Source organism: Pundamilia nyererei, unplaced genomic scaffold (genome assembly GCF_000239375.1).
Source record: "Pundamilia nyererei isolate P.nyererei 1_Seehausen unplaced genomic scaffold, PunNye1.0 scaffold00169, whole genome shotgun sequence".
NCBI lineage: Eukaryota > Metazoa > Chordata > Actinopteri > Cichliformes > Cichlidae > Pundamilia > Pundamilia nyererei.
In genome coordinates, this window is record NW_005187570.1 from 846,156 (window position 1) to 859,954 (window position 13,799).

General features: G+C 40.4%; 1 protein-coding gene across 1 annotated transcript in view; it reads right to left on the reverse strand.

Annotated features, from left to right (window-relative positions):
* Nucleotides 1-10,825, reverse strand: part of plod1a (procollagen-lysine, 2-oxoglutarate 5-dioxygenase 1a) — a 30,603-nt gene extending 19,778 nt beyond the window's left edge. Inside the window, exons 1-6 of the mRNA XM_005745886.1 lie at nucleotides 10,430-10,825; nucleotides 9,342-9,433; nucleotides 8,935-9,068; nucleotides 6,656-6,819; nucleotides 5,061-5,173; nucleotides 4,105-4,168 (exon numbers count right to left, since the gene is read on the reverse strand). Coding sequence (XP_005745943.1) covers nucleotides 4,105-4,168; nucleotides 5,061-5,173; nucleotides 6,656-6,819; nucleotides 8,935-9,068; nucleotides 9,342-9,433; nucleotides 10,430-10,520 — 658 coding nt within the window. The 5' untranslated portion in view covers nucleotides 10,521-10,825. The remainder of the gene's footprint in view (nucleotides 1-4,104; nucleotides 4,169-5,060; nucleotides 5,174-6,655; nucleotides 6,820-8,934; nucleotides 9,069-9,341; nucleotides 9,434-10,429) is intronic.
* Nucleotides 10,826-13,799: the final 2,974 nt, after the last annotated feature.

A 13,799-nucleotide genomic window follows, 5' to 3' on the forward strand; every position in this document is an offset into this window, starting at 1 on the left:
AGTGTACCTCTGGTGCAAATTACTGACCTCTGTCATCATTTTAGGTGGGGGAACTTGCACAATCGGTGGCTGACTAAATACTTTTTTGCCCCACTGTATACAGAGACAGCATTTATGGTACAGCTGATTATGAATGAGAGGAAATGATTAAAAGCCTCATAGATATTTAATTTTCTAGGTATGATATAAACACCTTAAAGATTTGAACGTGTTTTCAAGAACTCATCCACACAGTACCACACTGGAATTCCCCCCTTAGCTTCTAAACACGAAACTGGAAGAGTGGCTCCAGCAGATTCCAGTTACAACATCCAAGGTCTCTAGCCATGGGAGAGCACAGTGTTAGGAACAGCTAAGATACTGCTCAGTACCTGAGAGTACCTTAGCTTGAGGAACACACACATACCATCCTCCGAGGGTGACAGAGACATTGTTATATGATATACTTAGAACGGCAAACTTACTGAAACCAGCCAGGACAACACACTTGTCACACTTATGACACAATAGTTTCCACTCTTCCTACATCAGATCAGATCTGCTGAGCCTGTACAGATACTATTAAAGAAAAATACAGACTTTCCAATGATCCCACAATATCCTGTGTCTCATTAAAATAGAAAAGGTGTTATATCAGTAATTCAATTTAAATCTAGACTAGACCGAGAAATAATCCCAGCAAACATGCCCGGTGAGCCCACAGTGGGCAGCTCTGGCTGTGTGGCAAAGGAAAAGGGCCCATAGCAGTTTTGCCCTTTAATAGTTTAGGAGTAGTTTTACTTCACGGGGCCCCTATCACAGTTGGCTGTGGGCAACCAAAAGACTGGGATAAGTATGGGTTTGCCCCACAGTTCACCCACACTTACCCCCTGTTGTCTGGATGTCATGTTATTTATAATAAGCAAATGCCATACAGGGAAATATGATTACTGTGGACTATTTTTGTCTTTCAGGGCAAGTGGCTCCATAGTGTAGTGATTAAGGTATTTGAGTATCAAGCAGAAGATCCCTGGCTTGGGTGCATGAGGAAACATAAATCCCTAAAAGATTGTGTCAGGGAGTATACCTGGTGTAAAAATCTACCAAATCAACTGGCAACATTTTTACCCACACTCCATATCAGCTGGTAACTGTGGGGTCTATTCATTCACATGTCAAAGTGTGACACATATGTGTAGATATCTTCTGAAGCTAGCAGAAGTGTGGCCTTGTAGAAAAGTCGACTTTATCTCTGTTCCAGAAAGATGCAACAGAGATGGCATTTCACAGAGCATCAGATCTGATGCTCTGTGAAATGCCAGAGAGAGGAAGTAATTTCACTGGCAGGTAATGACCAAACTGTGAATTGACCAGAAACCCCACTGTCCATATCATCTGCAATCTAGAACTAGTTAGGATAAAAACTGGCTAAATACTGCCCAGAAATAGCCCTAAAATGGACTGCAATGTTGATGTCAGTGACGTCAACTTTTATCAAAAAACACACTCACACGTTGTTACTGTCAGACCAATGTAACCAAGTCATTTTATACTTCATACAGAAAAGATGACCTGCGTGTCATGGATAACATTTTTTGTTCTGCTCTAACCTGTGCTACTCAACTTATCCACACCTGGATAAAGGTTATGTAGCCTTCTCATAGTGACACCTCATCAAGATAACTCCTCAAAAGACCAACAGAAGGTGTCCTCACCATGGCACCATACTTATCCTAGAATGGTGGGATGTACCCTCATCTACAAAGAAACGATGAAGGTACTGCCGATTGTCCTCTACAGTTGAGCAAAAAAGCAATAAGAACCACTCCTCGACAATGAAAATATGCAAGAACTGGAGTCACAGAAGTAGACGTGGGGACCAATATAGGAGCATTGCAACCACTGGAGCTCCAGTGAGAGCTTTTCAAGGCCTACATCTTGTAACAACCATTATTATGGCATAAAACCGTTATGGGGTGTCTTCCCATTATTGTAGTAGTTGGAGAGTCTCCTAGTGTGAGTGCAGCCATTACAGTCGAGCATGCTGCTCTCCGCTCATGTGTTTTAGAGAGACCTTCCCATTGTAATGGGCTGGTGCCTAGGCTCCGACTTGTCCGGCTAACCTCCATGCCAAATGCCCGCGGGACCTTCCTCACCAGACCAACATTACAATCTGCTTGAACCAAGTAAAATATAGATATCCAGCTATAGACATCATATACCTGAGCTTTCTGCAAACAGTGAAAGAAACGGACTCCATACCTTAACACTTAGCTATTAGCAAAAATGGTTGCTGATAATAGCCCAACCCCCCAAAACGACTATACCTCTGGGGAAAATCTTAGAAATATGATATCTAACCAGATTCTTACTCTGGATGGCATTACCTTGGCCTCCAGTAACGCTGTGAGGAACCTTGGAGTCATTTTTGACCAGGACATGTCCTTCAACGCACATATTAAACAAATATGTAAGACTGCATTCTTCCATTTGCGCAACATCTCTAAAATTAGAAATATCCTGTCTCAGAGTGACGCTGAAAAACTAGTTCATGCATTTATTACTTCCAGGCTGGACTACTGTAATTCATTATTATCAGGAAGTCCTAAAAACTCCCTGAAAAGCCTTCAGTTAATCCAAAATGCTGCAGCAAGAGTCCTGACAGGGACTATAAAGAGAGAGCAGATTTCTCCTGTATTGGCTTCCTGTTAAATCCAGAATTCAAAATCCTGCTCCTCACATACAAGGTCTTAAATAATCAGGCCCCATCTTATCTTGATGACCTTGTAGTGCCATATCACCCTATTAGAGCACTTCGTTCTCACACTCCAGGCTTACTTGTTGTTCCTAGAGTATTTAAAAGTAGAATGGGAGGCAGAGCCTTCAGTTTTCAGGCCCCTCTTCTGTGGAACCAGCTTCCAGTTTGGATTCAGGAGACAGACACTATCTCTACTTTTAAGATTAGGCTTCAAACTTTCCTTTTTGCTAAAGCATATAGTTAGGGCTGGACCAGTGCTTGCTCATAGTGGGTCACATTATTATTGGGTTTTTTCTCTGTATGTATTATTGTAGCCTCTACCTTACACTATAAAGCACCTTGAGAGCGACTGTTGTTGTTATTTGGTGCTGTATAAATAAACTTGAATTGATCCCACACAATACCAGAGAGGGACTTCCTTATATTGCCTTGCCTGCCAAACCTTGTGACATGTGTTCCCTACTAGACTTGTTCAGTTACACACAAAAAACTACCTGCCACCAACTAGACAACTGTTCTGTAAACAGTATGATTGTTATTCCTGTAAAGACACTTTAACTCTCTCATTCTTACAATGATCTTTGTACATTTTGGTGATGCATTAAAAGTAAATGGAGCACTCCCCTTGAGACTTTACAATGTGACTACAGACCTGTCAACAGAGGAAATAAATGTAGCATCTAAATGAAGTGTATAGTTTAGTCACCATCTGCTGACATCGTTTTGTTTTTTATGCACCTTGCTAAGGTAGCCAATGATTGTTCATTTCAGCAAAGGAAGTAATGCCACAAAAATTACTTTGGCAAACCATAATTATACCCTTCACCTTTGGGGTATTAAAACAATCACCACTTCATCATCAGTGTATGAATTTTAAGTTATTATCCAAAAATATCACCTCATCTATGTATCCGTAGGTCAAAGTGAAAATGCTAAAATTCAATAAGTTCCTTAAAAGGTTGTTAAAGTTGTTACTCTGTTACTGTTTTCTAACTTCAATGCTCTTTTCGTTGTTGCTTTTCGCCATCTACTCAGTATATTTTGTATTCTTTTCTTTTTCCTCATTTTTGTGATTTTCAGACTTGTTTCCATCACTTCGACGTGAACCCAACGCTCTCATTCTTATTGCCTGTTTATGCCCCGTCCTTATCTTCAATGTCATGCTGCTCTGTTGTATCTTAAATGCCCCTTTGGGATAAGTAAAGTGTCTCTGATTTCTGATTTTTCTGATTTATTGTCTGTTGTTTATCATTTTTCATTATAATGTGCATGGTAAACAAGAGCAGGAGAAGATGCTGGGTAGTGTTACATGTGTTATCAACAACCTTGGCCTGCTGGTCAAAGAAAACAAAATTCAATGCACTCACCAAGTGCTCCATGAAGGTTCTGAAAGAGTCTGCATTTGTTGTCCAGGGTGATATTTATAGATTTCTGAAAAATAGAAATATATTCTTTTGATCTATTATGTTACATGTATCCAATAAGATGAAAACTTCTACAGGAACAAACAAACTGTGGCTGCTTCTTCAGGCCGATGTTGGGAATAAATAATTTTTCAGTGCCTCAATAATGCTATGCTTTTTTATTAATAAGTGTTATAAAGTTATGTAGTGTAGTATTAAGTGGACACAGCCCTGAAAATAAAGGCATGAGACCATGTGTCCTTGGGGAGTAGAAAGCTGCAGACTCACTCACGCTTGCTTGGGAAAATGTAGATAAGAGGGGACCATCTCTAGTGGAAAGTTACTGAGACACTGTTGTTTAGAGTAGAGATAGAGAGCTTCTGTAATAAAACCGTTAGGGGCACACCACCATTTGGAGATCCACGGCAATGTGTCATGCAGGACGCATCTCCCTTCTAGAAGTAATGTGAAAGAGAAATAAAGTGCTAAATTGTCTACTGAGCAGTGTGTTGTCTTCCATCGGATGCCTCTGAGGAATCAAAAGAACTCGGTGAAGTGTTGACATTTAACACCGAGCAGCGTATATTTACCTGCTTTCACATGATAGTCTGATTGTACTGCCCTGAATTATGCTGCATTCAATATGAAAACGATGTATTTTCAGCACTATTGTTTTGTGTATTGTTCATCATTACCATCAAAAGCCTCTGGTACATGTTTCAAATTAAAAGCCTAACACGAACCAGGAAAATGTCCAATGAGCTAAAAGACCTGTAATTTGAACCATGTGGACAGAAAGTGCTGAATTTCAGTTAGCAGGAGATGTTATAAACATCACTTCATGTAATTACAGTGCTGTAGAGGCATTCATGAAAAAATAGTGGAATTTCATAAAGTTACAGCAGTGGAACAAGTCTTACTCTTTTTGATTGATCAGTGTAAACCTTGGTGAAAAACAGCTGATCACTGTCACCGTCGTCTCCTGTCCAATTAGCAACGAGCTCTTTGATGTTGGGAAGATAGCCAATGAAACCTGTGAGGAGACAAGCGAAATGAGACAGGAAATGATCACATATATTAGAAGTATACATTTGTTCATGACCTTCATGTAGACACAGTGAGGGAAAGTTAAGGCGTGTGTTTCGAGGAGCATGTCTAATGAGCTCTACCAGGTTTATGTCACCAGTGCAGTGCTGACTAACGACCTGCTATAAAACCATCTGCCCTATCTCATCTATCAGCAACCTGTGAGCCTCACATTTTAAAGATTTTTTTTTCTGGTACTTCTTAAGCCCAGAAGGTGAGTGACCCTTTTAACCTGCTTATTTACACAGGTGGGGAGTAGTGTTTCTATGATTGGGTGAATGACGCATGTTGTATAACGAGCTTTGAGTGCTGAGGTTGAGTAGTAAAGCACTACATAGGAACCAGTTCATTTACCTTCCAGGTTTTCCTGCTGGATGTGAGAGATACAGCAACAGCTTAACATTTAATACCATCTGAAAATGTTTTATTTTTTATAATTTACATTTTTATAATTGCTTACATGGCACCAGTTGACTAAGTATGCAAATGCTGAAACAACATTAAGAAAGTACTGATTAATAAAGTACTAAAACAACATTAAGTGCAGTGCTGCACTGCATTTGAATTTGGACCTGTTTACGTATCTTAGTGAGCTACTTCAGTCTCTGGGTTGATTTTCATTAATAAATGCTTTCTGCTGAGTTTAACTTCTAGTACTCGAGGTTAGAGAGCTATTATGTAGAGAATCAATAAGATAATTGGTTAGGAACTGAATGGACAAGTGACATCAACAATGGAATTGGAATTGCTAAATTCCAATAGATTCCCATCCCATATGAACACATATTAGAAAATCTGTTGAAACTGTCTCAATTCTGTGTCTGTGCGTTGGTCTTTTTGTGTTTCCTTGTTCTGTAGTGAGAGGTAGTGGGAGTTGGTATTCAGGATGCTATAAATGTGCCTGTTTTACTGTGAAGGCTGTTCTGTGATGTCTCCTGTCCCTGCTGTGTGACTGCCCTGATTGTTTTCACCTGTGTTTATTATGTTTCGATTTATCTCGTTGCCGAGCTGACCTCCAGTATTTCATCAGCCCTCAGTGTGGCTACATACAGCAGTACTGTACAGTGTGAACTGTAGTTGCTTTGTCCACTCTGGCATTGTATGCACTGTTCTTTGTAACTTTGCTGTGTTTTGTTGTTTTCTAATTTCTTGTGTTTTGGATTTTTCCCTTGAACAATGATTCACTTTGGATTAGCTATTAAAGAGCTCCCTTTTTGAAAAATCCTTTGTGTGCTGTGTCCTGCATCCTAAAATTATGTGACCCTCCACACATGGCTACACTGTGTCTCTAATAAAAAAATATGACATAAAAATATTGTTTTTTCTCAGAATAAATACTTCATGTTATGTAAAAACAAACAGACAGAAATTACACAGCAATATTACTTTTCTCAGCAGTACAAGAAAAAAACAAGACTGATAAACATACCCCCTGAGCCCAGGAACCTGTTGCCCTCCCTGACATGGGGATATTTGTCCTCCAGATGTCTGTCTGGCCAGATGAGGGTCTCAGAGGAGAACACAACCCTGTGCTTGGTCTGCTGGAACTTCTTGAGCAGCTCTTTGGGACCCGAGGCGAAAACCACATCGTAGCTAAGTCATGAAGGGAGTGAAAACAGAAAACGTTAGTACACAGTGCAGCTCAGCACTGTGTGAAGCCAGTGACACAGTTAAAACAAATGAAGGCGTTGTTATTATATGATACCAGCCAGAGTTAATTTGCCTGTGACTATGTTTACTACCAGAAAAGGAACAGCAACAAAAACAACACACACTTTCTTGATTTCACTATAATTACATGCTTCACCATAAAGAATTTTACAACTTTACAAAATGTCAGGACTTTTCCTTTAGCTGCCATGTACAGCTAAAGTGCATCAAATGTGCTTCAAAAACATGTCATTTAAATTAAATATGCATAAACACTGAAACAGTAATATCTTCTGAATTTAGTATACTGACTCATAACATCGTAACACAGCAAATAAACTGCTATAAGTGGAGCTTGTTACTCAATTCAAAGCACGCTACCTTAAAAGACTAGAGAAACAGCAGAAACAGTTAAGAACTGCTAATATATTTTAAATAAGTAGCTATTAAATTTATACCGAGGCAATTCTTATACACCTGTACTCGATATTTGCATTATTTTGAACTGGACATGTTGAGTCAGTTGGCCTAGTTTGGTATAAAATGTGGAAGAGAAGAGCGGTTATATTTAAAGGTAAAGACTGCTCAGTGGTATTTAATATACTGGAAATTTTAGGTTTACATGTAAGTCCTCATTTTTACATCAGATACTGGCTTCTGTATACGTGACCTTTTGTTTTTTTTCTTTCTTATTTTTTAGGCTTCCTGCAAGACAAACTGAGGTGTAGCCTTTGACCTTTGTGTTACTGAATCTGCTCCTTAGTGCAGGATAAACAGGTTAGCTTAGAGTCATACAATGGATTCTAAGTAAAGCACTGCACTGGACAGGTGCACAGCAGCTGTGGTGTTCATGGTCAGTGGCGAGTTACATAATATGAACTTTATGTGATGATGCTTAGATTCATTCACTAAAGTCCACCTTCACAGCAGCTTCAGACTGTCCAGCATAAACATTGTGCTGTCAGTGTAGAGGGAGACAATCAGCCAAGATATCTCGTGAAACATCTGCTTACATCTGGCTGAATTCAGTTCTGTAAAACCACAAAGAGCTGCAGGTCTGCTAAAACACATCTACTGCAGCGCACAATAGAAATAATTGTAAGTGTGATTTTTTTACGTGTTTACGCCGTTTACGTGTGGACGAAAGTGCACCTTTCGTCCACATGTAAACGGCGTTTTCGATCACTGAAAACTGAGATTTTTAAAAACTACTGCCAGGGTGGAAATTTTCGAAAACTCAATTTTTGCGTTTATGTGTGAACGAGGAAAACGGAGAAAACGCAGCGTCAAAGGTGTGCCTTTTTTGACATCACACCGTGCGCCACGTTATTGTTTCGGTGAAATGGATTTCTACAATGGCGGACTTAGACAAAATAGTGTTACTGTTAATTTTACTTCTATACTCATGTTGTACACAACTATTCAAATGATGAAGTCACAAATGTGCATTCATCTTTACAAAGAGAGTCAAATGCAGTGCAGCTGTTCAATATCAATCACTTTAACTGTTGACTATTCATACTTACAGCCTGATTACATCATGCACTAATATTTAGTGCTTCTATGTTTTCCTTACGTATCAATGCCGAATATCACGCTCATCAAAATGTTTGCTGTTGTTCTAACCATGTGGACTGATGTTCTTCCAATATGTCTAAATGCAGATGTGTTTCTAGTCACTGTTCCTACTGAAACACAAAGTGAACCGTCATGTCACAGCCACTGAGCTCTTTTCTTCTTATCGTTTTGATACATCAGAATCAACCTGCTTAGAGTTTACACACACAATGCCACACAGAATGACTGGATGTTAACTGCAGCCTGCAGAGCACCACAGTGCTGAAAAGCATCCAAACAGAGTATGTTTCTCACCTACTAATACAGTTCTTCCTTAATTTGTCGTCAAGCTGTAAAATTACATACTACACATTACTATATTTCATGTGCTGACAAAAGGCAGAACAAGGCAGATTCACGTAACATGAAATGAAATTGAACCAGTGGCTGAATAACTAACACAGTATTATAGTGGCATAGGTACCCAGATAGACACTCTACCTGTCAATAAAAAGGATTATTTGGCCATCATCCTTCATCTCCTTCAGACCTTCTTTAAGAAGTCGTACTTTCTGGCCTCCTCCTGGGGCTGACATGTAGTCACCTCCCTTCCATTTCTGATCTTGGCCCAGAACCTTAAAAACATACACCTCATCTTTTAGTTTAAAACTTTTAATGTATCATCCTTTAATAATACAGCCATTAAGGTTATGTCTTTCCTTATTTTCTGCTTTATATTATCAACACATATTAGTATGACTGAAATCCACTGAAAAGGACCAATTTTTGTGTTTGGATAAAACTCCTTAAAGCACACAGCAGGGACTTGTTTTAAAGAGACTGTGAGCCCTCACGTCTACAGAGCATGAAATAAACTTTTTCGAAAACTTTGCCCCAGAAGTTCTTACCTTGACAGTATAGTTAAAGTGTTTCGCTGTCCTCAGAAAACGCCTGTAGCCATCAGTCTCTTTGGTCGCAACAGTCACAACTAGAAGTTTGTCTGGAAACCAGAGCATGACAGAGGAAATCAGAATGACTTAAGCGTGACAAAACTTTACAGTACCACCATAAAGAGTATTTATGTAACGCGTGTATGACTGTGAACTATAGTGTACAATAACCTAGCAGAAAGAAGAGGCGCTGTATTAGTAATATGATGGCATTTTGATGCTCCCATATTTGCACTTAAACACAGAGCTTTAATGCAGAGCTATACTTGTGCGATTATGTCGACATGTAGTTACATTTCTACAGAGGAGCAAATACGTTTCTTGCACAGGCTGTGATAAAGGCTTTAAGATGGTTATGGTTACGATGTAACAGTGAACTGCTCAGAGTTAATGTCGCTATGAATTAAGCCTGAAAAAAAGTCTCTAAACTTAGATTTTTATTCTTTGTGGGTGTATCACAGAATCAAGTCCGCATCCCCTGCAACTATTAATAATATAGGCTTCCCACAGGCTAACGTGAATGTGTTAGAGGCAATGATTACAGCAGCTCAGAGGAGCATCGTCCACGTCAGCGGCATGGCAGCCCTCCTCAGCCCGGAGCGACTACAGTTTGCTTTGAATTGGAAAGCGCTGACGAAACGTTAATAAACTCCGTTCATGTTTTATTAACAGTGATTTTTATTTTGGAAAACTGAAAAACAACTTTTCGACATGCATCAAGCACTACGAGACAAAGTGGGGAAATTTCGGTTTTTCTAACAGACTAACACTGATCCAAGGATCCGGGCTTTTCATAAAGATGCAGTCAGATAATTTGTCGCCATCGTCTTGTTTTGTCTGTAGTTCGGCTTCAACTCTTTCTCACACATTTCTGTGACACGCGTGGTTGCAGCACAGCTTTTTTCAGCCAGTTATCAAATGAACTAAGTCTCCCTGTGTCGAGCTTAACTGGCCCAACTCGTCTCGGTACACATTTGCTACAAACTGCACCACCAACACCGTGGGGTGCGGACACAGCGTTATCTCTGCCAGCATTCCAGACTTACCTTCAGGAATTCCCTCTACTTCGGAGTTTACCAGAGCGGAAAGCGCGCAGACAACAATAGCTGAAAATAACAGCAAAGATGAAAATCTCATTTTTGCCAGGTTAACGTCCCTGTTTTTGAACCGGACTGGTCCCGTTAGCGAACGTCAACTACGGCTGTGTTGGATCTGCCAGCTCAGCCTTCTCTAACTCGCCTTGTTTTTCCCTACTTTGCCTTTTCTCTCTCCTCCTCGCAGTTTCTCAGTGTGTGCACACAAACCGTGTATTTGTCTATACAGCAGTTACAGTAGAAGAATAACAGTAGTAAAACAGCAGTTTGGCATCTGTGTAAAGATTTGCCATCCAGGCTCTTTTATAACACAGTAGCCCACTTGTTAAAATCGCAAGCAAACGCCTACTTCCACAGTGGGCAGGAGAGAACTGTGCACATGGGGATCCTGCTGTTCCGCAGACATGAGTATCTGCACGTAGCCTGAAACGGTGGTTGTATATAAGTTTCTTACATAGACTATGGGTAAACTCAGTTTGTTAAATTAAAGCTCTCACTATAACTTGACCATGAAAAGAAAGAAAGGAAATGTTAAACATCAGTGCCAATCACATTATCCAAAGTAATCATAAACCTAACATTAGAACCCAAATGAAGAGTTTAGACAGAGGTATATCTAATGTGGTGTTGACATCCGATATATTTGCGAATACTGGTATACGAGTTCTTTGTTAGTTAGTGGTTAATTTAATTGACGTTAAAAAGTGTTATTGCATTCATTAAAGTCCAGCTAGAGGTTATTAGAGGTAGAAAAATCGGTACTAATGACGTTTTTAAGTAACCTCCAACATGTACAAACATTTGACCCAGAACATGCAATTCATCTGCATGAATGTAATGTCTTTGGTATGCTGTTTAACAATGGTGGCCACTCTCAAAGTGCAGCCAACGAGAACCCAGTGAGAAGTGCTAAGATAATCAACAGGAAATTGAATTGATAAGTGATGTTGGTAATGGAATCGGAATCGCCAAATCCTTATTAATTCCTATCCCTAACCTGACGGAGGAAACATATGAGATGGAGATTAATCCCTCATTAATCCTTCCTTCATGTTTTAGATCTCAGATGGTTCGAAATAGCTGCCCTTTGTTTTAATTACTGCTTTGCACATTCTTGGCATTCTCTCGATGAGCTTCGTGAGGTCATCACCTGAAATGGTTTTCCAACAGCACTCCATCACTCTCCTTGTTGGTCAAATAGCCGTGACACAGCCTGGAGGTGTGTTTGGGGTCATTGTGCTGTTGAAAAATCAATGATGGGATGTTGCTGCAGGATGCTGTGGTAGCCATGATGGTTCAGTGTGGCTTCAATTTTGAATAAATCTCCAACAGTGTCCCCGCAAAGCAACCCCCACACCATCACACTTCCTCCTCCATGCATGTAGACACTATCAGTTAATCTTTTCTGTGTCATGGGTGGAACCAAACATCTCAGATTTGGACCCCTCAGACCAAAGCACAGATTCCCACTGCTCTAATGTCCACTCCTCGTGTTTCTTGGCCCAAACAAATCTCTGCTGCTTGTTGCTTTTCCTTAGTCGTGGTTTCTTAGCAGCTATTTGACCATAAAGGCCTGATTCACACAGTCTCCTCTGAACATGTAGAGATGTGTCTGCTACTGGAGCTCTGTGTGGCATGTATCTGGGCTCTAATCTGAGCTGCTGTTAACTTGTGATTTCTGAGGCTGGTGACTCGGATGAATGTGTCCTCAGCAGCAGAGGACTGGGGCGGTCCTCATGTGAGACAGTTTCATCATAGCGTTTGGTTCTTGCGACTGCACTCGGGGACACAATCAAAGTTTTCCAGACTGACTGACCTTCAGTTCTTGAAGTAATGATGGGCTGTTGTTTCTCTTTACTTAGCTGATTGGTTCTTGCCATAATATGAATTCTAACAGTTGTCAAATAGGGCTGTCAGCTGTGTACCAACCTGACTGCTGCACAACACAACTGATGGTCCCAACCTCATTAAGAAGGCAACAAATGAACCCTGACAGGCACTCCTGTGAAGTGAAACCATCTCTTTCTGCACTCAGTATTATATGTATGTTCTGCCTTCAGTACTGCAATTTACCCCATAATCATCTGATTTAAAACAAAATCTAACACACAACATTCTCGCCCCTGGAAATAGATCTAAGATGTTACCATCATAATCCGGCTACCCCTTCGGCGCCAGCTGTGGGCTCAAGGCTGGAGCCGAACAAAAACTCCCTGATAACGACTGTGTTGAGTCTGTTCCTTCCCATTCCATGCAAGGCCACCTGGGTTGGCTGCTTTGGAGTTTTCATGTTTTACATGCAGACTCAGGGCTGCTCATCTCCTCTTGATCTTTTCTTATTTGAACGTTGGTGTCTTAGAACCTCAAAGTTTAGCAGCACAACACTGTGTTTGCTTTTTCCATCTGCCATCTGTGTTTATCAATGCGATATGTGACTAATCTTTATTTAATAACCACAAAGTAAACAAATAAAAGATGAAATATTTTATTTATCAAAGATACATGATTACACATTCATACAATGAATAAGGTTTCTATAAAAATTACACGCGGTGTAAGAAAAACATTACAACATACAAATAAATGTTATATGGAAATCTGACATTGTTTCAAAGCATAGTAATAAAATGTTAATTAAAAAGTCAGAATCTGCAAAGCTGTCTTGGTTGATTTCAAAAACTGTGCGCTTCACTCATCAGTAAATTAGGCTCATTGGTCAGATCAAAGCTATCCCCTGGTGTTTCAGTGGCTGAAGTAACACTCACTGTAATGACTTTATTGACGGTCTGGGAGGAGTTCGCGGTTGTGGCCGTGGGGTTACAGTCGGGGGGATATTTCCAGTTGGTGAAAGTCAGGCAAGCAATAACTTCCAGTCACTCGGGGTCGCTGGAGTTGAGCGGGGGTGGGATATCCCCCCACAAACAGCTGTTTCACATGGATCAGGTTAAACCCAGGCCTCCTCCACTCTCTGGAGGAGAGCAAAGTGAGAGCCTGCTTTTCTGAAATTGCTTTGGGGTCGCACTGTGAGTCAGAGACATCCTCATTTTACCCACACTGGCTGCTGTGTGACTTGGGGATCCTTGCTCAGGTACGACCGTCTCACGCTAAGGTAGAGTGTGTGTAAGTCTGACTTTGATTTTCTTTGTTTGGATTAAACAAACACAAATGAAACGAATCAAAGCCAACGAAGCACACAGCCTCCAACTCCCCCCATCCTCACTGTCCTCTGTTGTTACAAAAGCACCGATTTAATCAAAAATAACCTTCTTTTTATGGTTCAACACATTTAGTCTCTCTCTCTCTCTCTCTCTCTCTCTCTCTC